General features: G+C 40.2%; 1 protein-coding gene across 2 annotated transcripts in view; it reads left to right on the plus strand.

Moving 5' to 3' along the window:
- ccser1 (coiled-coil serine-rich protein 1) overlaps positions 1 to 27,661 on the plus strand; it is a 122,012-nt gene that overhangs the window by 36,533 nt on the left and 57,818 nt on the right. For both annotated transcript variants that reach the window (XR_011310943.1, XM_069699499.1), the window contains exons 7-10: positions 3,018 to 3,192; positions 7,311 to 7,388; positions 17,403 to 17,480; positions 21,546 to 21,626. Coding sequence is in view for 1 of the 2 variants with exons in the window: in XM_069699499.1 (XP_069555600.1) it covers positions 3,018 to 3,192; positions 7,311 to 7,388; positions 17,403 to 17,480; positions 21,546 to 21,626 (412 nt within the window). In the remaining variant the exon portion in view is untranslated. The remainder of the gene's footprint in view (positions 1 to 3,017; positions 3,193 to 7,310; positions 7,389 to 17,402; positions 17,481 to 21,545; positions 21,627 to 27,661) is intronic.

Raw genomic sequence — 27,661 nt, forward strand, 5'->3', positions numbered from 1 at the left:
TTTCCTCTCACCTCCCTCTAAATGGCTATCAGTCAAAGAGAACACGGTCTCTTGATGATGAAGAGCTCCTCGTTTCTGCGTCTACATCTGCCTCTTTACCGCCATCACTCCCCTCTCCTCCTTTTCTTGTTATGCAGACTGTGAACTCGGAGGCTGTCTGTGGTTCTCAGACAGCAAGGTGGTATTTCTCAGCTCACCTTTTGAAAATGTCACAAAGGAGGTGGAATACGCAATCCCCCTTTATGCACTTCTGTCAAAATATCATATCGCCGGCAGAGAAATGTTAATGCAGGAATTTAGCGTATTGATTTGATTCATCTGTAGGTTTGTTTTATTTGTTTTTTTTCCCAATATCTTGGTGGCAACCACCTGAAATAGCAGAACTTCCAATAACCATGAATTTGTTCCTATTGTTTGCTGTCACTCAATTAGGGAAATTTCTATTATTACGGCATGAATATGAATAAATATGGTAATTTGCGATTTTGCTATATAGTGCATGGGCGAACAATTTAAATAAGCATATCTTTATTTACGTTACATAACATTTATAACATTATGTGATCACTTTGGTGAAGTTGATAATTAGCAATTGCTTTAATTAGCAAGATAACAAGATATGTTTGCATTTGCCCGGTCTGTACTTGGGTTTCTATGATGTGACTGTGTTTCTGGAGTGCTCTGTTAGATAATTTGGAGGATTGGTTTCGCAACCGATTTATAATTACAGTGGTAAAACTGAAAGATGAATTCGATCACTGTGCTTGTGGGAAAGAAACACGTCGATATAATCCAGTCATTGTATAGTACAGGTGATTGTTAACAGTCTTACTCCTTCAGAGGCTAACGATTCAACAGGCTTTTGTTGTGTCACCAGTTGACATTTGAAAAATCTCGAATGACCAGGTGAGGGTCATCTCAGCATTTATATTAATTAAAAATCTGACTGTAATTGCTTTTTTGTTGTTGTCAATAGGTAAAGGACTCATTCCATGTTTAGGGTTATACACCAGCCGTTATGGAACGAAGGTTGTGGTTATTTTCACTTTGTTAATTATGCTTTTGAATTCCCATTGTCACACTGTCCTCCAATCACTGTCCTTATTCAATTTTCTACATTTGAGTTCTTAGCGAACCGAACATCTGAGCACACTCAGTATCATTTTAGAGTGCATTAGTTGTACCCATGAACATTGCAAATGTTCTAGTGTGTTTCAAGTGTTTTTTTTAAATTTTTTTAATTTTTTATAATTACTGCTGTGTGAGGAGGGTTACGTGTACCCATGAACATAATGCTCATTCTTAAATGAGAATGTAGAACATGAAAAATGGCTTTTTTTAAAATTCATCTGTTATCACTGAATTATAAACCACAACACCATCTGCAGAGCCATCAATCATTTACACTCAGAATTGTGCAAAAAAAAAAAATCATAAAATAAGCTGTTGTGTCTGTATTCCTAATGCATTTCACATTTTTGATGTATGTTTTGTATACCTTCAAGTCAACAAAAGATGAGGGATTTTGTCACCGAGCGACTTTGTAAACTTCCGTTTTGAATCCTCGATTTCTGTATTTTGGCTGTCGCCGTCTTGCTATTTTGGAGGCAGAAGTGACCATATTTGGAGGATTATGACCTGTCTGACTCGATCCCTGCGGACACTGGCCTCACTTTTCACAGTCAAAAGCTACGTTCACTTTAAGATGAAATTCTATAGCGTTTACATTGAGCAACCCTGTTGAAAGTTCCTTCCAAAACCTGTCCTCTGCTGTACAAAATGCATTAGATGTTTAGGGTCAGACAAAGCACTGTGGCCATACTCCGGAGACAAAAACATTTGGCTCCAAAGGCCTGTTTACTGTTTAATGGACTGAGTTCCCAAATGGGACAGTTAATTAAAACAGTGTTTTGGTTGTTGTTTGTGTTAATGTGTGTCTGAGTTCAACCCTGTGCCACCACAGAAGTGTCACAGCTGTGTGGAGGGTTTCATTGTTTTGAAAGCTTGTTAATAATCAGGCTTTAAAGAGTGACTGATGAACTGGTCTTTTTTGGAGAGTTTTCACCCACACGCCTACAGTCACGCAATCAGGTGCATGCACAAACATTACACGGGGTTTAAAACTAAACTTCAAAATACAACAATGCAAAACACAAATCCCTTGACAATGAAGTATCCTGTAGAGTTGAAAATAATGGTAAGATGCAGGATTAGAGCATGGACTTTGTTTGTTTGTGTGGGAGTATGTATTTACCTGGAAGTGTTGGTTTTAAATCATCTTAAAACAGATTTGTTATAGAAATGAGTGGCCATCAACATGGATTCCTTAGTGGTCCTGTAGAGCAGCTGCTCTGTGTCGGTACTGTTGCAGGTCTTGGTTTCCTTTGTAACCTTTGTCGCCCTGTCTAATTTCCCCATGTGTAGAAATCTCTCTTCTTTCTCTTTAATTCTCTTTTTGTCTCATGTCTCCCTCTTCTGTATTATTTAAAGTGACTTAGTGTATAATTTAGTGTCATGCATTTCACTGAGCAACTTTTTGATTCTGCGAGTGGGAGGTGCTCATGCTGAAAGTTTCAAAATCTCCACACAATAAAAAAAAAAAAAAACCCCGCAACAACAGATGTGTGTATCGCTGCTGCTCTCTGTGTTATGCAGACTGATTTGTATTGCTCTGTAGATAGTTTAGTGTGTTCCAGCTACTGTAACTGCCACACAGTATTGTTCCGCATACTGCCAAAAGTTTTTGTTCAGACCATGTTTGTCCATTGTCGTTGGTCACGCATGGTATCACAGAGAATTCTGGGAATTACTGAAATATTCAGAAGCAGCTGTTATCTTCACATTACTGCGTAATGTATCATCTACACTGTCAGCGCCTACAAAAGGCAACAATGAGTTCCCACTGGTGGACAGCGGCGGGGAGCAGTGAAGGCACGTCGGTGATGGAGTTTTCACGCTGACTCGTCCTGACATTAACATTAACTCTCTCCTTTACCTTCACTCGACCTCTCTTCCAGGGAACCCATCCGTCCGACCAGCCTGCTGCCTGCCGACTGGAGCGCAGGGCTGGGATTAGGGAGAGAAGACGACCCCTTACCGCCGGGCCTGGAGACCCTTCCACTCCGACTAATGCAGCAGGACTGCACCGCTGTCAAAACCCTGCTTTTAAGACTGAGACGGACACTGCAGGAGGTATGAAAATGCACACCGCCACAAGCGCACAGACTCCTCTTGGCTGGAGCTTCGATACAAATGAAGGGATTCAAAATGAAGATTGAACGTTATTGTATTTTGTGACTCTCGTGCATTTGACTGTCACGGAGCACAAAAGTTAGACCAGACTAACAGCCTTTCTCTTATCAAGTTATACATGAATCAAATTGTTTTAAACCAGTAAGGGCAAGGGGTTAGCAAATAATACAAAGCAATTTCATCTGGAGTCACCGTGCACAGTGCTCCTGCCATACATTTTTTACTTCCTTTTTTAATCAGCTCTATTTCAGTTCTGTGAAATCTTGTCAAAGTGATTGCTTTTCCGCCTTCTAAAAGGCCTCTTTAATCACTTTGTTTTGTTAATTTAATCAGATTCTGCATTTGGACGAGGAAACTAGGAGGCTTATTTGAATATCTGCCATCATATTCTTTATATGTACACAAACACACTCACAGTGCACACATTGATCCTACTGTTTTAGACTACAACTCTGCTCTTTAAATGCTTTAACCTGCTTCGATTTTTTTTTTGGGAACCCAGTAAAATTACATCCACACAGATGTAATTAGCTGTAATGGTCACTTAGTAAAGCACTGATACATTGCAATTGCTTCCCCAGGTTTAACTGTGTCAACCAGGGAGCCACATTGACTGCAACCCTGTGCTGTTATTTAATTGTTTTAGCTGCCAGACTGCTCTACACCCAAATTTAGATGAATGAAGTAACATTTCTGCTTTTAGACATTTACATGTTATGTTTTATTAAAATTTTATTGAAGAGGAGGGAAACTGTTATTATTGAGATTATCCTGCTTTTTGGCGGTAAATTGCAACATGCATGACTTAGAATTATGACAGAGAAGATAAACAATGTAATCAACCCTGAATGTACATTGCAATTTTAGTTTTACATTATAGCCCAAAGAAGACCAAAAGGATGATTTAGTTTTACTAGACAATGGCAGAGGCCTGAACAACTGCTTTTAAAGGGTTTATATCAGAGTGCTGTTTATGATGTTTTGTGCATAATGCATATGCCTTATTTTTTTTAATGAAAGTGCTAATATTTTCACTATTACTCCTTGTTACCGTGTTGAAAAATGTATAAAACATTTACATACCAAGATGGATGTTAGCAATATCATAAGTTCAGGAAGTTGAGCTGAAAGCACATCTGTAAGCTTTGTCTGGCTGCTGCTTTTTGTCATCTGCTTAGGGGACTGACCCTCACCAAATATAGAAATATTATACAGCCTCATACTCACAAATACACAAAAAGACATATAAAAGGGTGACCAGAGCTTCCCTAACACCCCACCATTAGTTTCTCTAAGCTAAGATCAAAGCTAGCTGTGAATTACAGACCCCACAGGCGTATGTATGGCTTTCTCCAGATCTTTTCGCTGTTTTTCTCCCAGGACCACTGTGAGAGAGACATGGAAATGATGAAATAATCATTTGTAGAGAGAGACATAAACTAAAGTGGTGATAGAGAAACTAAAGGGAGAGCGAGAGAGACGGTACACACGAGCAGAACATTAATATATCAAAGAGGACAAACTTTGCCCTCTTTGCTTGCTCTATTGTGTCATTAACTTGCAAATCGTGTTACTTTCCATCAGCAGATATAATTTTTTTCTGCAACAAGGGGAGGGTGATTTGGCATGCATTTTTTTCCCTTGCGTTTCATTTGCTTGACCTTCTGTTGTTGAGCCTCCCTCTTCTGTTCTTTTACTTTATACATCCGCTAACTTCCCTTCTATTCCATTCCATTATTTCCTAGTTTTTTTGACATCATTTCTATTTCTAGAATCAAATACGTTATCAAATATTGGAAAGATTTTGGAAGTTGCACGGGAGAGCATTTCTAAAATGACCCATCTCTATGTGCATTCATGTTTCTGAATACAACCTTTCCTGTTTGTCAATGTGAGCCATGGATTCTAGCAAAACTGAGGTCCCATTTGTGACAACCTATATTGTACTATATCCACACACATACCGGCTCAGGTCAGATGGACTCTCACCCCTCAGACAGCAGCTTATTCTTGTTGCGTCCACCAAATCATTTGAGCAGCGCTGCGTTTTATTGGTGGATAATATGTGTGTGAGATGTGTAACTGATTACATTCCAGGTTGTGACGTTCACTTCTGTGGCTATAGTTAAACCAGCTTTTGGAAAGAAGCAGAATTGTGTAACAAAGGTGTGAGCTCATGCGCTAACCGTCAACATCTGTTAAAGTTTTGGTTTACTCCTACAACTGAATTCTGTGTGTGACTGTACAGGAAGATGTGGAACAGATATGAATAAAAAAAATAACTTAAGGCAAGTAGAGTATTTTCAATTCAAAATCCCTTTGTGCTTGCCTAAGAACTCACGAAATCGCAGGACAGCATTTTAAAATGGTGCTGCTGGCCTATTAAAAGCTAAATGTCAATGACAGAGAGTGGGAATGAATGCCCCTTGAGTTATTTGATTTGGTTTTCATTTCTTGATCTCACTGGTATGTGAATGTGAAATAAAGGGGTGCATCAAACTACAAAACCTGCTTTACTTTCTCAGGCCATTCCTCATCTGTAGGCTTTCAGTTTCAGTGTAGTGCAAGTCATTAAATCCGTGGCTCCCTGGCAGCCAGTTCTTAAATCTGAAAGTATTTTTTCTGAACCACTCCTAATTGTGGGGACAGTTGTGTGTTTGGGCCTGTGAGATAAGGGTGACCTTAAAGAGAATGTATTCGAGAGACAGAGTCTAGGTGTCAGTGAGTGCGTGCCTGTCTCTCTACATAGGGAAAGGCATTGATCACCGATGACACATTGAGGGCCTCACGCCATAGCACACCTATAATTCTGATAGGGAGGTATGCTTCCTTAAAAGGTCAGCCAAACCAATAAACCACCAAGTTTATGCTGTGCAAAGATTTGGGCTCAAACGCTTCAGAAGTACCTGAAGTAGACCAAAAATCTACACATTAGACTTTTGTCTAAAAAAGCAAATTTATAATGCATCATGATTGTATCTGATCATCTCTCCCAAACAACAGAGGGTTTGGTTTGTATGTACATCTGCAAAAGGGCAGCGTATGGTGAGAAACCGACAGTACTGGAAATCCGGATGTGTAGAACATCTTTTCTCATCTTTCTCATGTCCCTTGTCATATCTTCCTGGTGAGTGTGCTGCCATGTCCTCACTATGCAGCATTGCATCAATATCAGCAGTCCTGGTTGAAGACATGACTCGCCTCTCCTGCTTTCCCACCTGTCCAATCATAACCCTTCACAGGCGACATTTAGACCAATTCGGGCCAGCATCTGCTCCTCTTCAAGGACCATGTTTCTGTGTCTGTATGCATCCTTTGTCACATTAATGTATGTATTTATTCAGCTTCCTGTGTGTGTGTGTGTGTGTGTGTGTGTGTGTGTGTGTGTGTGTGTGTGTGTGTGTGTGTGTCTGTGTGTGTGTGTGTCTGTGTGTGTGTGTGCGTGCGTGTGTGTGTGTGTGTATTTTGGTACGCCCTCTAGCTGCCCCTGCTCTCTGCCCACTAGACACCTGTATCAAGGATTAGTGCCAAAAATGTGTCTGATCACAGCTGATGTTAGAAAACACAGATTATGGAAGAAATCAGGTGAAAAAAAATACAACATGAACCTTTGTCAGTTGTCTTGATACAGCCACCTCACCTACATCTACATTTTTGTGAACCAAAGGTGGTTCAAACCTTTAGATTAATTGAATAGATGGAATATTGCCTGACAGATATTCAGTGAAAAATACTACAAAGATTTAAGATTCTGCAGTGTAAATGAGCACCTGTCTTCATAGAACCAGTTTATTACGCCTGCTTCTTTTTCGTTATTCAGTAGCCAGACTTCTATGTGTAGTGTTTTTCCAATACTGCTTACAATAAAACAAGGTTGCAAGAATTGAAAGCTAAAACAAAACTTGCAGAGGCTTTAATTTAGTCACAGAATGAAGTATTGACTAAGACCTGTCCTGTTAAAGTCACGCTGCGCACATCACTAGTTTATCATCAGCACAGTCTATATCACACCCCTCATCTTGATATCATTCATATATTTATGCTTTTGTCTTTTGCAGAGCACAGAGACAAGTCCTTTCAGCAGCCTCCAGTCTCTACCCATCAGCCCTTGCAGTGAAAAGTCCCTTCCATTTAAGGTAACCTAAAGCAGACCATTTTATGCTGTTGTTTGTTTATGCATCCGCACAATACTAAATTTGTTTGTGTTCACGTTCAGCGTGAGCGGGCATTAATAAAAGCCACAGGTTCTGTTGTGCAGAAGTACCTTTTATAGTGTGACTCAGCATAATGAAAAACATTAATAACAAAGGCACTGTCTGGCCAGCTTAAAATGTTGATGGAAAACAGAGTTCGTGCCATAATTTTATACATACAGAGTTTTTGTGTTGAGCTCAGTTGTTGTGCCTTTTGGTAGCCACAGATTAAACTATACACGTACAAAACCCTCAACTACACTGAGCTTGCGAGATTAATTAAAAGAACACAGCAGTCAATCTGTGATCAAAACTGTGAAACTGAGTCTTCCTTTGATCCATGTGTCTCTTTCAGTTTTACGCTTATCAGAACAATTAACAGCCTTTTTTCCACACCAGCTTCTAATGAATCATAAAGAGATCAAATAGGTGGAAACAGAGCAGAGGGGCAAAGCAGGTCGGGTGAAAGAGACGGTAATATAATACAGATGAGAGTAGCAAAGAGAGTGATGAAAAGCAGGAGAGGTGGGGAGAAAAGGGAATGAGAGAGGGGCCAAGTGCTTTGCTTGCCTTGACGGGCTCCAGACCTCCTCCGTCAACCTAGTCCATCAGAGGTTGGATGAGATTTATTCATCTCTGCAGGGAGCATTTGTGTGAGTGCTTAAATGCATGAGTGTGTGATCTTAGTTTACCAAGGGACGGCTTTTGTCAGGTTTTTCCCTGGGACTTGTTAGGTCGCAGCAGAGTTCTTGTTAGACTGTTAGAGGGGAGCAGAACAGTCAAGTCCTCAACTCGGTGGTGCTCGTCTGTGGTCGTGTTTGCTGAGCTGCATTGTATTGTAGTCTGGGAAAGGAAAAAAAAAAAAAAAAAGGAAAACTACTGACAGAGTGCCAACAAATATGGAGCATGGCTGTTTACTGAATGTACTGCTATACAAAGTGTGTGTGACTGCACCTATATCGGTGTACCTGTGTGTATTTTGAGACAGGCTGCACGCAGATTTTATGTTGGTAGAGTCGTCACAGTGCATTTATTTGTGTGTGTATGTGTGTGGATGAGAGAGACAGTGTGGGTGTTTGTGTGAATAACTGCCCTCTTTATTGACCTACATGGAGTGTCGGTGGCAGCTGGATGATAAGGAAAAATTAAGAATGCAGGATGGGACACAGTGTGAAGACAGCAGCTCGGGCTCAAACTCTCTCATGAAGAAATGTACAGATGGACAGACAGGGAAGGTGGACAGCTTGAGAAGTGGGATCAGAGGGCGTGGTCAGTTCAATTAAACTGTCCAAACCACAGATGTAGACTTACTGTATATGAAGAATTCACTATAAACACTTCACCTGGAAGCAATAGATAATTATAGAAAAATAATTTGCAATTAATAATCTAAAAGTTTGTATTTCTTAAAAGTTTTTTTAGGGCATCCCTGCCCTGTGGTAAAGCGACAGACAGAAAGCAGCGCAAGTGAAAGGGTGCAGTATGCCACAAATGTTGCTGGCCCAAATTGAAAAGTGGACATAGCTGTCATGTGGCATACACTGTAACTATTTGGCCTGAAGGACGCTCACTCCTAAAAGCTGAAATTTGCCTGTCAGCTTTACAGTGTTGTTTGTATGTACTACAGATTGAGGGTTTTTGTGTCGCGAGGTGTTGCTGACAGACATAACGTGGGTTAAAATAAGCATCACGGTTCATTCATACGCAACACATATGACCTCCATTCAAAGAGATATTCTAAAAGTAAGGCTTCAACTCGCTTCAATTAGCTGCATCCAAGTGTTGAGAAAATCCAGGCAAAATTCTTGCAAAACAGTAATTAAAAGCCAATTTGGAGGTTTGATTTTTATTGGACATTTGCAAGAAAACAGCTTTTTATTTTTTTTCTGATTAGAGATGGAGCTTTCATCATACACATCCTGACCAGGAGAGGGCTATGGTTTCTCAAAGGGAGAGAGATGGAGGGAGGGGCAGCAACACGGAGATTGAAATAGTTAAAGAGGAGGGAGAAAGCAGCAAGAGTCAGAGGAATGAGGTTAGGCAGGAGATGGAAACAGGTAGAGGAATAAGAGACGCGTGTGTCTATATATAGGGAAGAGAATGAGTAAGACAGTGGGATGTAAAGGCTAACCTTTTGACAGCGCTGGAGGCACGGAAAACAACATAAAGATGGAGAGGGCATATTGGATGTGTAGAAGCTGAATATGAGGAAAAATGCGCGACACTGAGAATAGGACACTGTTGCTCGACTGCAAGATAGATTGAGGAGAGACGGGATAAGTGAGGTTGTTGGGGAAAGTGCCGGAGCTACAGTTGAGTCGTATACGTTCGGTTTGATGACATCGACTTAGACACGTAAAAGAGGAGAAAATGAATACAGCGCGAGAGATGGAGGTGAGGGAGCGCAAAAATGAGGGACTAGTTTGAGGAAGAGGGCGGTAGAGAAAGACAGCAGGGAGGTGGAAGAAGAAAGCGAGGGAATGAGGGAGGGGCGAGAAGAAGAGAATTTGTCCTGGCACTCCAGAAAACGACTCTGCGGGTGTAAAAATAATCTACGGTAGCCACCTGAGAGGCTGCAGTGTCACAGTGCGCCCTAGTTTAATTTAGACCCAATGCATATGACACGATTTTCTTTTTACCAGATTTTGTCCCAGTTAAAGTGTTATACTGTATTTTAGAAGAAAGTTAAAAAAAAAATAACACTAGATTTGCTGCCAGAGGTGTCTTCCAGGCACCAGCGTGTTCATAAAAAAAAAAAAAAAAAAAGTCTAGGACAGCAACTTTTGTGCCTAATGAATTGACATTGTGTACATTCACCTTTATTTTAGCAGACAAGAAGACCTTCTTTTTATAGTGAAACATTTATCAACGTGTCAGATGCTGCATAATTAGAAATTAATAATGTATAATTCTAATGAGTGTGAATTTGTAATTATAGATCGTTCACCACAGTGATGCCACAATATGAGAGGGTTAAAAGGTTAAAAAGAAAGTATGCATGTGCGCGCGCGCGCACACACACACACACACACACACACACACACACACACACACACACACACACACACACACACACACACACACACACACACACACACACACACACACACACACACAAAACAAACTCATGCAGAGATTTAATCAAAGAAGTTTACAAGAGTTGATGTCCTGAATCCCATATTTTCTGTTAAATTTCTCTTCCTCTGTATCCGTGTGTCCGTGATGTGAGTTGTTGGGATAAAACCCTTCATAGTGAAATTTGAAAAGTCCTTTTACATCACAAATTATTCATTACGCTAACATCTTAGAGAGAGATGGTTCAATCTGGGGTTGGTTGCATAAAGGCAAGTTGTGCACGGATCTACTGACAAAATTGAAAAGAAATATTACTCAGCTTAAAAAGTTTGTCACGCTGCCCTCAGGCTATTTCAGAACTAAACAGATGTGTTTCTGAAATAATAATCCGTGGAACCTGCTGATAAGAGCTAAACATGACTCATGGTTGTAGAGTGACAAATGTTAGAAGGAAGATATTTTAGAGACTGTATAAAAACCTTAGAAATACAGATATGTATTTTTTCTATTACCACACAACTTTGGAAATTCACAGTAAAACAGCCTTATTAAAGTTTCATTTTTCCAAAAAGCATATGAAGCATTAAAGGCATGGCCAGCTGTGCTTTTAAGTTTCAGAAGTCTTAATTCACTACGAAACACATAGACAAGCGATTATTATATCTAATAATCTAAAAGTCCAGTTATTCGTTAGATCTAAGGCATAGTTAGACTCTGTCTTTGTGCAACCAGCTTCTGCTCCTCTGATATTTAATTTCTTACATCATCAGTGATGTGTCTGTGAGTTCCTGTCTCTACAACATGAAATGTAGAGGAAGTCCAGTATTTAACCACATTTAATTAGCCTCATTTTATGACCTCTTATTCTATATTTAATGTCTCGGTGATAAATTTAGACATAAAGAAACAAAATGTATGTTGCTACGTCTCCGATTGCCCATATATAGGTGACATCTGTCTTCTGTTTCAGTACTGGTTCGAGAGGTTATCTCACAGTTTCTCTGTGTACGTGTCTGTGCAGTGTGCATCCAGATGCACAGAAAAATCTTTATATTTCAAAGTTCCTAAATCATAGCCAAGTTAAGGTACTACAGTGACCTGCTCTTTATATTCTGAGGATATATATCCTGCAAGATGTGATACTGTGTATGTACAAATGACACATTTGTAATCACCTCTTCTCCTTGCCGCCTCTCTTGCCTTGAACAGTGTGTATTGAACTATAGTTAGCCAGGTAGACATACAGTAGATAAACACTGACAGCTTGCAGACAGAAAGAGACAGATATAGATATAGACAAATATTTCATACCACATATAGGCAACGTTATGCTGAATTAGTTTGTGCACAAGTCTTTGCTATATTTTGGTTTTTTGTTTGTTTTGTTTTGTTTTTACCCAACCACAAGCGTAGATATAATTAAAAAATGTAGGTATGTTATACTGCAGATCATCCAAGCAACCGTACGAAACAACCCGCGATCATCACACCAAGGACTCAATCAAATTTGGACTTGGTAACAGTAGCATACTACATATTTATCAACAGGAAAAGTTCTTTATGTGAACATGCAGACAGTAATGCCAATCAGCACCACACAAGAACTCTGCCGCGATCTAACAAGTCCCAGGGAAAAGCCTGACAAAAGCCCTCCCTTGGTAAACTAAGATCACACACTCACACGCATGCATGCATTTAAGCACTCACACAAATGCTCCCTGCAGAAATGAATACATCTCATCCAGATCACACAGCTCTGATGGAGGTCTGGAGGCCGTCAAGGCAAGCAAAGCACTTTGCATGCAAAACACAGTGTTCAAATGTGGGAAACTCATGTTCAGTTCACGTCTAATTGGAGATCTCAAATCTCAGCTATTTTGTCTTTCCTGTGATGGATTAAGTTTTGTGATCGCATATTGAGGTTTTTTTATGTTATATTTTAGATCTTTGGAGCAAGAATTCTTGGTTGTTAATCAGGCTACATTCAAAATTAAAGGTGATTAAGCATGAAAAACTAGCTGCCCACAACACTGCTTCCCTTTGGGCTTAAGATTCTTGGATATTGCTAAGACATTTAAATAGCAGCTTCATGCTATTCTTTTCAGATTATACTTCTTAGTTTTGTTTAAGTTTAATGTAATTATCACTTCTTAGACATTTCCCAACATGCTGTTATCTTGTCAAAAACGAAGTTGGTAAGGAGACGCTGTTGGATAAGGGGTGACTTTAAATGTAGCGAGACTCAAGGACAGTACTGGTCATGCTATTTATGCCATTTTTTTGTATCCCCTCTTGCCCCTTCAAGTCACAAGCACTTGTGGTTTAAGAGGTGTAAAGTTATGATAAGATGTTGGATAAATTGGTATAAAGATAGCAAGGAGAAGGCATTTAATCATGCTGTTTGTCACACCCCTTTCCCCAATTTCAAGAAACAGGCCATTTGTCAAACAAATTGAAGGGAAAGAGGTGTTGAATTAATGGATAAACAATCCTCACATTTCCTCGATTGTGTATTTCTCCCAAAAAAGTTAACAAATTGAATAATTTCTGCTAACACAGGGAATGTAATTCATCTCCATACCCTCTTCAACTGGCTGCTGATTGCAAGCATAGAAAGGCCTCAACCTCCTTACAAAAGTGGATGCACTCCAGTGATTTTGATCAGATTTATCCCCACTGAGGCCATTCCAATCACATTAGAAATAAATTCGCATGCCCCACTTTTCTTCCATAGCCTTTTCTATTCAATTCAGCCCTGAAGAATTGGTTGGAATGCCACCTGATGGGTGGCTTAATGCACTTTGTGTTGCTTCTTTCAGCAAACGGAATACAAATTGTGATTTAAGTTTATATTTCTTAAGCTTTTCCTCATCTTAAATGATTTGTGCAGCGTAGTACATGGTAGGGCTGCTTAGGAATGGGTTTTTGAACCAAATGTCCACCTGTAGATGCTTTTTTTTTTTTTTTTTTTTTTTTTAATGTCCAATGCCTGATATTGAAGGACCTTACTTCTCTCTCTCTTTTTATTTTTCTTATCATTCTGGATTTTTCTCACCTCTCTCCTTCTCGTTCGGTCTGTTTACACTCCTAAGGTGTATTTCGACCTATAAACGAACCACCCAGGGCAATAGTCTTCATCGATTTAGTCGGATTTGCCTGATTTCCGACAATTAAAACACAACTACTATTTTACATGCAGTGTCACACACACACACACACACACACACACACACACACACACACACACACACACACACACACACACACACACACACACACACACACACACACACACACACACACACACACACACACACACACACAGGGCACAGAAGGATACCCACCATGCGGTTGTTGCCAGACAGCTCATTTAGAACGACCTTCAGTCCTATTCGGGTGAGATTAATTTTAGAGGCTGACTAATGTAGTAATTGTCACTGCATGTTAGTCATTTTTCAGCCCGAATCTCATGTTAGTAATTTTAGTGCTGTCTGTGTGTGTTCTGGTAGGAGGTTAAAATAATCCTTATTGTCTATAAATATCGTTATCCCCCCCCAGGCAAAGACAGTAGTGCATTCTAATTCAACAGCACTGGGTTTTGTTTTTGTTAATTGTTTTTCTATTTCCTCGTAGAACAGGTATTTTTTTTTTTTAGGTTTTAGCACAATGGAAGCACTTAGCAAAGCTTTTAGTTTTGTCCTCCTTGACCATTATCTTGCGCCAAGGTAGAATCCCCAACACACAACTCTATATCAATTAGACCTGTAAAATGAGAAAAGCCAGGAAATAAAAACCATCAAAACTTTTTCAGACACGTCGCAGATTTTCAGTGTCTTGGTATTTATAATTCCTGGAAACTGAAACGTGGCCACCACCTCTGTAGCTGTCAAGTTAAGACGAGGAGTGTTTATTGGCACAGTCTTCAGGAAATGAGACCACACTTTCTCAGAATCAGCTCATGTTCTTGCCAGTTGGCTGAACAGCATCTGACCCTCTGACTTCCCACCCACACCTTTCAAATGTCAGAATTAGGGGAACTTAACTTTCCAAAACCTACAATGTGATTTATATACCCACTTCATGCAGTCATTAGCCAGGTTTGCAGAGTCGAGAAAGAAAGCAGGTTTGCACTTATTTCTCTCTTTTTAAAAAAAAAATTTTTTAGTCTTTGCACGGCTATTCCTGGCAATTTTTCATGTGAATGCCCAAGTGCAACACTATGAATGCTTAACAGAAAAGATTGTCTGAAATGTTTGGGTCTTATCCCCTTCTTTAAAGATTCATCATGTCTTGTCGCTCTCTATTTTTCACCATGATGATTACTTTTTGTCTTTTCTTAAAAAAACAAAACAGTTTTCATCTCTTTTTTTCTCTCTCTTCTTTGCAACGCCGATTCTTCTTGCTTCTCATGCACATATATTTACGCGTACACACTTAACCAACACCTCACACACACCAACACAATTTATCCTGCACTTTGCTGTAAGTACATTGTTCAATGCCAGAAACTGTTTTGCTGCTCTGCCTTAATATCTATATACCATGAAACATACACTATTGTTTTATCATTGTTTTGTTACACGAATAGAGGGAAAATGTGTAGCCTTCGGACAGCATGTTGTTTCTTTTTGAACATATTGCTGCCTTAATCATCAAGTCGAGTATTGCACTGCTATGCCAAACTTGATCTGGATTTAAAAATACTTTTTTTTTTAAACATTTTCTCCCGGTACTTTGATATTTCATTCAATCAACACTCAGAAAACGGACTCGGCTGGAGTACGTTTGACTGTGAACTGAATCAACCTTCCTCTCAACAAGTTGCTTAATCATGCAGAAAAAATACGAATTTGATCTTTTTAAGGATGTTTTTCCACTTTGAAAGTCTTCACGAGAACATTGATATAGCACACTAACGTTTAGTGTCCTGAGGTGGTAACGTATTTCAACAAAAATATTAAATGATGAATTACAGAGAAACGTTTAGTATAATTCAAGTATTTTTTTATGTTAAATTTGAATGTTTTTAGAATTTTTCAGTCAAGCATTGTTTTGAAATGACTGTGTGTATTATCAATTCATGAACAATGCTATCGTTGCACAAAATATGTACAAACTCAGTTGTAAAATGTACAAGTGTTTAACTTTCACCTTGGAAACATCCCTTTTTAGTGTCCAGCAGTAATTTTTCCTTGATAACTCTTTTCCATGTGAGCATGTGGAACAAAAAATCTTTAGGTGACAAAGAAATTCTGGAAACGTGTTGGGATTCAGTGTGCAAAAATACAGAAGAAATCGGTACTTAATATTTTTTTGCGTGGGACAAAATCTGTATTGAGCAGTGTTATCTTGTACAGTATGTTGGCTAGTAACTTCCATGGCGTCGTTGCTGACAGATCAGGCCCGCCTCACAATTGACATCCGATGGGGCTAAGGTCAGAAAGTTAAATCTGCGGGCTCAGTTTAGCCTTTCTCTCCCTCGTACAGGTTCACGAATGTTCCCAGAAATAATTTTGTTCCATCACATGACCCCTGGGGCGCTCTCTGCTCGTGCACTGCACAGTTTACAGTTTTACATTTTCTCTGAATTTTGATGTGACTTGAGGTAATTGTGAGCTTCCAGTATCTGTCTGCGTTTGCATCGGAGAGGTCATTTAAAGGACGGTGTTGCAGCTATAACGGTTCCCTGTGGTCTCCCTCTGACTCTCTGTGTGTCCTTTAGCAAGATGGCTCCCCACGGTTTCAGACCATCATGCCCAGCCTCAGGCCCTCTCTGTCCTCTCCTTCTCTCTATCACTGCCTCCCTTTCCCCACGTTCCTCCCTCATTTTCCTCCTGTTATCTTGCCCCTCTTTCCCTCCTCTGCTTTAATGTCCTTGAAGGAAACGGTAATGACCGTCTGTCTGTCATTTTGTTCTCTCCATCTTATCGCTCATTCTCTCTCACTCCTTTTCTCCTGTTCTCTCTTTTTGTCTCGCCTTCTCACTGTGTCACTCTTTGTCCACATTTTAAATACATTTCCATTTTAGAATTAAGTTGAATATTTTAGTGAAATCTGCTCGGTCTAATTCATTACTTTTGAGTTCCCCCATGAGCCTTCCCCTGGAAGCTCCTGGTTGGCTGCTCCAGAGTCCTGGCAGGGTGTAAAGATGACGAGGGTTTAGAAAACCCTCACAGTGAAAATGAGGTTGGCAGACTTACATTCTGGCTGGTTGCACCAAGTAAACAGAATTTATGTCAAATAATTCTACGTGACAAAAATAATTAATTTTTGCTGTGTATACATGAGACAAGTTAAATAACGTTTGCGGCACGCACGATCACGAGCATCAGACATGTTTTAATGTAAGACAGTCTTACAAGCATTTAAAATGTATTTTCTTTTTCCCTGAAGCATTTTGAAATTTGTCTTGGAAGTTGCCATAAGAAAAAAGTTATTTTTATTCGTATTATTATTCTGTGTAGCTCCTTTCCATCTTGCCTACAGTAATGTCTCCTGACAAGCCAAGGTCATATTAAAGTGCTGTGTGCTGCGGGGTGCCGCCATAGAACACAACAAGTTTATCACAGAGATGTAGAGAGAAGAGGGGATCACAGTCCTGCAGCATGCACCACACGGCAACTTTATTGCACATACCAAACACACTCCAGCAGGACCAGCAATGAATACACTCATAAATACACATAAAATACTTGCAAACACACACCCATTTATGGAAACTGCCAGGGAGTCACACACAACCACACACACACACACACACGCAGACAAAGACCTTCGTATGTTGTTATCCTCTTTGCCTCTGTGTATTGCTTTTGTGGGAATATGGTCCCTTAGATACGTCCTGTGTAATGTTTAACAGCGAGTCTTGTTTCTTGTGTTTAGGATCCCAGCAGAGAGGAAGCCTTGCTGCAACAACTGAGGGAGAAAGACGAGGTGATTCTCAGACTCCAAAGTGAACTGGTGAGATCCACGTTTGTGAACATAAATGATAACTTGGGTTTGGGTTGACCTCGCTTCTGATATAAATGTAAAACAAAATATTATCATTATTATTATTATTATAAAAAAACTTCACTTTGATCAAAAGTGGTACTAGTTGGCAGATGCGGCATTTGCAGCCACAGGATTGACTGTTCGTGATCATTCGGTGGTATGCATACAGGGAAATAAAAATGACTAAAAAACTAAAAATCCCAAATACTGTAAAGTCTTTGCAACTAATTAGAGAAGCAACTTCATATTTCAGACACTGCGAAATAGAAGATTTGCTCATCTATTTATATCTCTGTCACAGTTTCTTTCTCTTCTCCTCTGATTTCCTGAACTTTGAAATTAATATTTAAAACAGCTTGAATGTTTTTGAATTATTTGTTTTAAGGATATAAATTAATGACTAATTGCCTTTGAAGCACGAATTTGCTCATTCCCTTTTAAGAATTAAAAATCATTATTTTTTAGAAAGGTTAAAAAAACATTTCAAAGAACTCCTAAAGTTGAACTTTTATTGAAGTCGGTTTCCCCAGTTCATTCCTTTTATGATTTTCTACTACGGTGTGTGAGACTGAACACTGCAGAGGGCAGAGTGACAGTAAAAAGACTGACCACAAAATGAGAGAGGAAGTGAATATGAGGAGAGTTTTATAGTTGGCTTGAAGTCACACCATCAATATCACATGGAAGCAGAGAGCCTGTCTTCCATCTTTGTTAATGTAAACTGCTTGTTCATGCCAGCTTAATGTAATAGCAAAATTATTGGGATTCCAGTGCAGCCAAACGACAACCATATATATATATATATATATATATTTTGAATTGCCTTTGGAGACAAGTAATAGAAGCAAACAGTGGTTTCCATGTTTGGCTATTTGGCATATCCACAACATACTCATGTAATAGAGAGCTTTCCATACAAAATATATTGTCCCGCTAGTGATTTTGGAAGCTTTTTTGTTGGATCATCTGCAGAAAGGCTCTGTACGGCAACACTTTTCATAATTTCTTCTCTACACGTCTGTAATTTGTCACCTGTCCCATCAAAGTAATGCGATACAGACATTATGCCAGGCCTTACCAGAATAATATGCCACTGTTGGTGTGGTACTGTGAGAGATGCCGGTCCGCTGACTTGAGCCTCATGCGGCATCTGTTTGTCTGATCACTTTCTGGCACTTGATCAACTTGAGTTTCTTCCCTTTTTTCACTCTTTCCTCTCCTCTCTCATCCTCTCTCTCCCTTCATCTTCTTGTCAGCAGCACCTATCATCTCTCTTCTCTCTCAGTGATGTGTGCAGTTATTGTGGAATTAACACCAACATTATGCAAATTTTCACGAAGGCAAAGCATCTAAAAATTATTTCTCTCTCTGAAATTCATGTTGACAGGCAATGCAACATGCTTTACACTCACACTAAAACACATTTTTACGCTTCTCGTTATACCTTCAGTAATAAACAAATCTGTTTCTGTTTCTGTCTCTCTATTGTGCACAAAATGTAGTTTCACACTGCCTCCTGTATACATTAAGGACATCTCAGTGAAAGTCGATTCAGTCGTCCATCGTATTATAAATGCTCACTTATCCGTTTTCCTCCATAATGTTTATAAACGGACATTAGACCTAAACAAATCAGCATTTAACGTTTTAGAAAACCGTTTTCCGCTTTCTTTGTAATGTACTTTATGTTATTCAGATGGGATGGGTCTGAGTTCCCTACAGCTAGAATGTGTGTGGTGCAATTAAATATTGAAAAATGGGAAGTCTTGCCATGACTTCCGTTTTAAAGAAAAACATGCAACAGCTGATACATACTCATTTCAAAAGGAAATGGAATCAATTAAATGAAACATTTAGAAATGAATGCCTTAAAATGAGACAGTCAGAAGTCATTAATTGTGACGATTTATTTTCTGCTATGGTAGTATTTAACCGTGACAAGTAAAGACGTCATGGTCAATAAGGTTTTTAACCAGAATTTATTTCACCTAGCTGTGTCAGGGAAATGTGATATGTGCTTGGGCTGGTGCGCCAAATGACAGATTAAAACACAAATGGCACCAGTGCAGTGCAATGTCTTAGTAATATTTCTTTGTTGGACCTGATCCAAGGAGTGTCAATAATATCTCAAGGTGGGCAGACACATTCACGGACTGTCTTCTTTCAGCTCTTCTTCGGTTTTAATCTCTGTCTGTGGCTGGGATCAATAACTTTAAACATTACTTTTAATGGAAATCTCAATTATAAACTTTTTTTTTAAATTAGTACCTCTCTGACTTAAGTATAGTCTCTGTTGATAATAAGAACAAAAATACAGAACATCACCTGATTTTTTTTTATCAAGTCTGAATCACACTAGCCTTCTCTTTACGTACTTTGCTTTGATTCTTCTCTCGTCTTCTTCTCTTTCCTGTTTTTTTTTTAAAATTTTTTTACCTCTGTTACACTTTCTTTCTTATTTCCTCTATCTCTCTCTTTTTTTCCCCCCACGTTACACATTAATCCATCATTCAAGGTTTCAGATATGCAATTACCTTAGATGCTAGATATGCTGATTACCCTTCACAGTGTCTGTTTGCGTGTTTGTGTTCATCTGTTTGGCACTTCTCTCTGACAGAGATGTAAAGGCTCCTGCCACCAGCTGGATTTGATTTCCACACACTCCTGTAAAGGGCTTGTATGTTTTTTTTTATGAGAAAAAGTTAGCAAATACCTGTTTTTTGTGTATATTCATAAATGGTCTAATATTATGCCGTGTCCTCGCAGCTACAGCCTAACCTTATTTTTATCTGCACCATATGCCCTTGGAACCCAGGGCGTTGGCATTGCTTCAAATTTATGAAGTTGTGCAGTTTTGGGAGCATGTTGTGCGTGCGAACGGTGGTGAGGGGGGATACTTGTCTGCGTGTAAAGAGAGAGTCTAAAAGGGAAACCTTGCCTGCTGCAGCATTTGAAGGAAAGGGCAGCTCATAGCCAATGCTCTCCTCGCTTTGCCTCCGTCTGTAAATCTGCCAGTGAAAACCTATGAATTATCTCCGAGAAGGACCTGCTCGCTGGCCGGCCATCACTACCTGTCACTTTTTACGAGTTTTCTTCTCTCTCTGGTGGTGCATTTTGTTGAAGGACTGTGCTCCAGCTGCAACATTTAGCAGCGGAGGACCTCCCTTGCTTTTCATCTAATGATAAGCAAGATTAATGAAAACAGATTTTTAGCTCAACCTGTCAGCTCACTTGTGCTGGATTTGAAGAGGACAGTATATATTTGGGTTGAGAGCTACAGCATAAATTACTTTTCTTTCATTCTCCTGACCATAAACCTGTCCTTACACTTCGTCCTAATTTGGTTGATTCATTTTAATCAAGGTTAATGAATTTCTCAATATTTCATTGCCGCTGCAACTTCCAACTCCTTCAGCTCTCCAACTCATGAGCAGTGTAGGGTGAATGATGAGCGACATCGTCATAAAATGACAAAGTGCTGGGTTCTTCTCATTCACAGGACTTGCAACTTGACTTTTCAAATAATCACATAGAGGTAGTAACACCGATAGGGAGGTTCTTGGCCAAGGTAAAAGTGCTGCATTTTGAGGGAAAGGCCCAATGCTTTTCTCTCTGTAAATCTGCCAAACTAAACCCATTAATTATATGCGAGAAGGACCTTTCTAGCAGGCTGGCCAGTACTAGCTGTCACTTTTTATGAATTCTTCTCTACTTGCACCCTTTGCCGAGGGTCCCTGCTCCAATATTTGTCAGTAGAAAAGTTCTGTAACCTCTTGGATATCCAGAAGAGGCAGCCAAAGGGAAGAGATAGTTGAGGCTGTTTAGAGTTGCAGTCTCTCCCTCCCCCCCTTTTGATAGCTAACTAAGCATGGAAGCCAGCTGCACCAAGTGCTGCGAGTGGAGGCAAGGCAATAAGTCTGCTGGGAGAATAGTTGTTCTCATTTATTTGTATTTGATGTTTTTGTTTTTTTTTCTGAGATTTTGGACACGGCCGATGGGTGTGTGTTTGTTTTTTTTGTTTTTTTTATGCAGGAGAGTGCCAAAGTGGCCCTGAAGATGAAAGACTGCCAAATGACTGACCGTACCACACAGACGGAGCATATGGGGCCAGAGGTGAGACGCTCACAGAAAACACGCGCACATTCTCTCTTTCGCTCTGTCGGACTCAAACACACACAGATGGTGTCGTGCACGACATCCAGAACACCTGACTCAGATTCTATATCACCAAATGAGGTGAGACAGTTGTATTGGGAATCTTCACTAAAGCTCCTTTTTTCTTCTCCCATGTTCCTACTTTGTTTTCCAATCTGGGATAATGCATTTTAAGCTGAACCACTGCACCTGTCTCTCCACACTTCCTTCCTCTCTTTTCCATCTCTTTAATCTTTAATCGTTTCATGTTGAGATAAAACTCTAATCCGTCTCAGTCTTTCTAAAGATGTTTTGCTGCAGTGACAGTCATATTATAGTCCACTACCTGCTCCTCCCCTTCTCCCCCCAATTCCCACAGTGCACAGAGAGAGTGCCTCCCTGCCTGCCTGCCTGCCTGCCGAACGCCCTCAGCTGACATGGCCTCTTTGGCTTCACTGGGGGCTGACAGTATGGGAACGCAGCAGACTTAATGGATGACTGTCTAAAAATGGCTGCCTGCATTGGAAACAGGAGCAGAGTTTTGGGGGTCTGTTTCTTTGTCTCTCTTTTCCGTCTTTTAAATCACTTTTTTCATCTCCTCTTCTGCTCCAAAGGTTCTTTTATACCTTTAATCCTGCTGTGTATGAAGTGACAAAAACACATTGTTAAAGCGTAAAAGCTTTGCTTTTGTTTGAGTGAGTCGGTGCACAATATCCACACTGACGTACCGACATATGCACAAGTGTTTGAGTTTACTTTTGCAATGTCAAAAGCGAAATGCTTTGCTCTTGACATTGTATGAGTTAACTCAAACTGCTGTTACTTCCAACAGCAGTAAAACTTTGCATGAGTTGTTGTGTAATATTTACCTGCACAGTTTCTGGAAAATAATAGTACACAGTTATCAGTTTTGTATTGTTTGGTTATTTGTATGATTATTCGACCTCTGCTGTTATTTATGGCAAATACCAGTCACAATGAGAGAGAGAGAGACAGAGGGAGAGAGTTGCTAATGCGAGGGGGAGAATGTTAATTTGACGAATCAAGGAGCAGTCAAGTGCTTCATGCACAGAGGTTGAAATGATGCACTGTTGATATTGTGGGTGCAGAAGGGTTGGCAAACTTTGGGTGCACATATTATCAATGGATCTGTTCGAACCCCCCACACCCCCACCCCCACCCAAAAGAAAATGCCCTCCCTACCATAATGTACTGTAAGTTTCGCTAGGAGTACAGAATCCTAAGGAGACAGACATACTGCCGCTATAAAATGAACTAACACAGTTAAATGAACAGTTATGATTCTGCTCTACCATATTACATCAAAGCTTCGCCTCCCAAGCCTGTCGTGATATTTACTCTTTAATATTGAAGCCTGCAGAATACTGAACTACAACACAGCAAGGTGATGCATTGCGTTTGGTTATTTTGCTACATCCTGGTGGTGGCAGGACAAGATCTGAGTAAACTATTCACTGTGGATCTGGTGTGTGTGTGCCAGGGCTGTAACAATGTTCACCCAAATTAGAGCCTAAGGATGGGAATTGCGCATGCCACCTTCACATGTCCGTGAAGTGAGTTAAGCAGCTGAATGGAAAGACATTTATGCAAAGTGTTTGTGTCAAACATGCTGGAAGAGCTTTCATCTTTACTCTACCTTGTTGGAAATGAAACTATTTTGCATTATGAACCTTCAGTAGATGGGTGTTTGTTGAAGCAGACAAGGAAGAAACACTCAGAGTTGAGAAAGTTCTGCACAGGTCATCTGTTCACCAACTAAAATCAGTCAGTCTTTGCACCAAAATTACAGTGTCGTGTAGGATTGCTAGTGACACTCCCCTTACTTTGTTTCCTCTGTCATGCAATGAGTCACCGACACAAGTCCAGGCGAAGACTTGACTGTGCCTTCGAAAAATGCCGCTTTGTCGCTACATTCGTTTGAAGTTACAGCCCTGAATCCTATCATTTTATCATACCTGTCATCAGCACTCCTGTCATTTGTCTTTTTTTGAACATTTATTCCTTCCTTCCTTCACTTCACTTCGGTGTCTTGCAGCTGCACACAAAATAACACGCACAGGAGCGTTTTGGTCCGTTCGCCCCCGCTGACCAATGCAGTTTTCATTCAGTAGTCTGAAATGGCCACATGCAGTTGTATGTTTTCTGGTACCGGAGGAAGTGTGCGTGTGCGTGTGCGTGTGCGTGTGCGTGTGCGTGTGTGTGTGTGCGTGTGCGTGTGCGTGTGCGTGTGTGTGTTTTGTGAAGCAGCCATTAGTCCTGGCCTTGGACAGCAAAGTCAATAAAATGTGTTGCTGAAAGTTTCAAAGTAACTTCACTCAAATAAGTTGCATTTAAACCTCAGACAGTATAATTCACTCATTATTGGGGGTGTTTGTGTGTTTGACGTATTGTCATGCATCAAGTGGCATAATTTCCCCATCAGTATGGTCATGCCATTAACAAGGTATCAATTTAGTTGAGCTACTTCATAACTCATTGTTTGTCCAGACATTTGTCTCTGGCCCAGAGAAAGATTGGGATGCAAATTGAGAGGCTGAAAAGTTGTTGATACCCCCGGTGATTTTTTTTTTTTTTTTTTTTTTTGGGGTGTAAATTATGATTAATTTTTATTCATTTAATTCAAACTATTTTCAGACACTCATTTTGATTTGTCTCACCACAACCACCAGATAGTGAAGAGTATGCTCCAAAACAGTGCATGAAGAGAGGTTTACTCTCCCAACGGCTCACACACAGTTATGTCACTTCTCAGAGGTGAAGAGGTCTGATTGATTGGCGGGTCATCATTTGAAAACAAGAAGGGCCTTTCGTGTGTCGTTTGCTCTGCAGGTGGAAAACAGTGACATTAAAGTACCAGATATTCTGTATGGGGTCCTCATAGCTGTTGAACATGCTCATTTCATTGCTGTTGGAGGTATTGTAGTATTCCGAAACGTATTTACTGCGTGGTGCATGCTCGGACCCACAGCGACCTTATCTTCCCAGCGCAGTCTGTCCAGTTTTAGGAAGTCTGGCCGGTGCTCTGGCGTGTGGCTTTGCTATCTATTATAAGACCATTACCTAGCCATAGAGTCCTCCATATGCTCAGGCCCCTTGAGTAGATGGGCTCTTAATTAGAGGAGCAGCTGGCTGCCCGCTAGCAAGCTAGGCTAGCAGCACAGGTGACTTAACTCAGCAGTAGCTTACAGCATGTGCGGCCTGATTTCCCCCCCCCCACCTTCCTCCCCTTACCAATGTGTGCGTGCATGTGTGCACGACAAAGAGAGACAGAGCCCTGGGTGTATGGGAGATGCTGCAGCAACGAGCAGAGGCCTATGTAGGTTAGCTACCCCAGTGCATCGAGGACAGTCGGCCAGCAACAAAAAGTGTGTCCACAAGTGGGGCAGCTATTTCCACTGCTTCTGCTTCTTCACGGGGTCGACCATCACACTCATCCTCTCACTCTGTACCTCACTCTCCTTTTCTGGAACACCCTTGTACTTTTCCTCACTACAATGTCCTCCTCCTTCCCTTCCACAGTCTGCCGCTTTGGTTCGCTGATCCCTGAAACGTGAAGAAGTTAGCCTCCTCTCCTCTCCTCTCCTCTCCTCTCCTCTCCTCTCCTCTCCTCTCCTCTCCTCTCCTCTCCTCTCCTCTCCTCTCCTCTCCTCTCCTCTCCTCTCCTCTCCTCTCCTCTCCTCTCCTCTCCAGGAATCCATTAGGGATTGTCCTGCCCTGGTTTCCCTGCATCGGACAGTCTGTCCTAGGGACAGCTCCTGGCCCCATCACTCTGTAAAAAGTTGGCCTAAAGTTGTATTTCTGTGATATAAAGTTCCTCCTTTATTCTACTTTCGCAGAGCTGCCTTGAGTCTCACCGAGTTCTAGGAAGGTCAGGAAAAGGAAAAGTTACTTGGGTTGCTGGAATGCATCTCATTCTGTCTCACTCCCCAATGTTCAAACCATTGTTTGCATTCATTTTGTGTCCAATTAAATGACAGTTTAGATTTTCATCATGCACATGTTCTAGAGCTGTAGTTAGTAAATGGAAATTTACAGTTTTGTCAAAGCTGTCATAAATAATTACTCCTACAGTAAAGTTTTACCTAGATTTACACAGGCGAACTGATGTAATATGCAGTATAGTGAAAAACAAACTACAGGACCTCACAATCTACGAGATATCAGTCCAGCCCTTGTGACCTTCTGAAGCTGTAAATAGAGCCAGAGCTGATTTCATTTTTGATATGAAGACATATTGTCAGAGTAAATGAGTGAGAATGATGAAAAGTGGCACCTCAGCAACTGATTAAATGTGCAGCAAAGCTTACTGAATTTGATCTATAACCATATAAAAGTCCAGTCCTCAAATGTAAATAAAACATCTCTCAGCAGATACAGTATGCTGCCATAACTCAATCGTTAAGTAGTATACAGACACAATATAGCTCACATTGGAAGATTACTGTATTTTGTAATATAATCATTGTAATTTTGACCCTTTGCAGGCCTCATCAAAACACTTTTTAGCTATATGTCTAACAGTGGGACGACAAGTGGATCTTGTCAAATATGCTGCTAAGGAGGACCCAGACATCCACCGCAAGTGGCAGCGTAGTGTGAGTCAAACACAAACGTAAAAATGTGGTATGACCCCATTTTTTTTTTTTTTTTTTTTTTTTTCAAGTCAGCGCTTAAACATTTCTCTGTCTGCGAGTGTAGAGCTGGAAGGTAGGGTGAAAGGGAGACTGAAAAAGAGTATAACAAGAAGGAGGTTAGAAAGAAAAGGCAAGGAGCTGCTTTATGTCCCGCAGAGACTCTTAAGAGCTGAAGGTATGGTGGCTGTTGGAAAGTTTTTTTTAGATGGGATTGAATCGATTGAGATTGCTTTCTTTCAGCGAGCTAATTTCATGGGCATTCTTAAAAGGAAAGTTTTATGGGGGGAATCAAAAGCTCTTCATGGTTAGCGCTCTCTTGTTCCCCTTCTGACTGCTTTCTCACTCTCTTCCTCTGTCATTTTCTGTTCTCAATAGATTTGTGCAACTTTTCTTTTTCATTCTCTTTTTCTCCTCTTGCTCCATGCCCCCCTCCTCTCTCTCCTTAGTAGTTTCTGAAAAGAATGTGCGTAGTTTATTTTCTGTTTGTGGGCTATTACATTTGAATAGAGAAACATTTAAGCACATCATGCAGCTTCTTCCCCTTTTGCTTCTCGTTCTATTTTTATATCTTAAAAAGAAGTAGACTGAGGTTTGGAGGGAGTTGTTATCTGGAGAGGAATTATATCTTTGGGTTAGGTGGGTCATTTCAAATGAAAAATGTTTTATTGTATTTATGTGTGAATTTAGGTCTTGTTTTGAAGGCCCCCTCCTGACAAGCTACCATTATAAAACATTAACATGTGTAAACATTAAGAATGTTGTTATTCAAAGTCTGCAAAATAAATATTTATGTATATATTTTCTATGGGTACAAAAGCCCATTAGTATAATTGGGACATTAAGTATGAATAACTTATATTTGTATAGGATATACTCAGTTTTGGAACCATTCCCTGTTCTAAACCCCAGATTTATCGGTTTCTGTGGTTTCAGGCACTGCTCACAGCTGTGGCAGATAAATGTTTTGATATACTTCGATATGTTGGATAACCAGAAACCCCCGACAGCTGATGTCAAGACAGGGCAGCAAAAAAATAAATAGATATTCAGTTATGTCCCTGCGTGACTCTGAAGAATGAGGTTGAAATGCAAATCTGTAAGTAAAGGGCACGTTTACTCTGCTGATCCCCCCCTGTGGGGAGCAACCCTTTGAAGTTGTCTCAGGGAAAAAAATCATCAAGAAGACCAGCACATAGACTTGTATGCAGTTTAAAATGGAGTGTGCCCAAATTTTCTTCAAGTGATACAGCTAGATCTGTAGATTTGATCTGTTCTTTATTATTTTTGGTCTTTTGTCTTGAAATTAAGTTGCAACACTGAGTTAAACCGTAAAAAAAGCTCAAAATGACAAAGAGCTTT

The sequence above is a fragment of the Brachyistius frenatus genome, unplaced genomic scaffold, assembly GCF_029030835.1.
Source record: "Brachyistius frenatus isolate BFR_SWC_R1_liver_20210118 unplaced genomic scaffold, ASM2903083v1 Contig_30, whole genome shotgun sequence".
NCBI classification, from domain to species: Eukaryota; Metazoa; Chordata; class Actinopteri; family Embiotocidae; genus Brachyistius; species Brachyistius frenatus.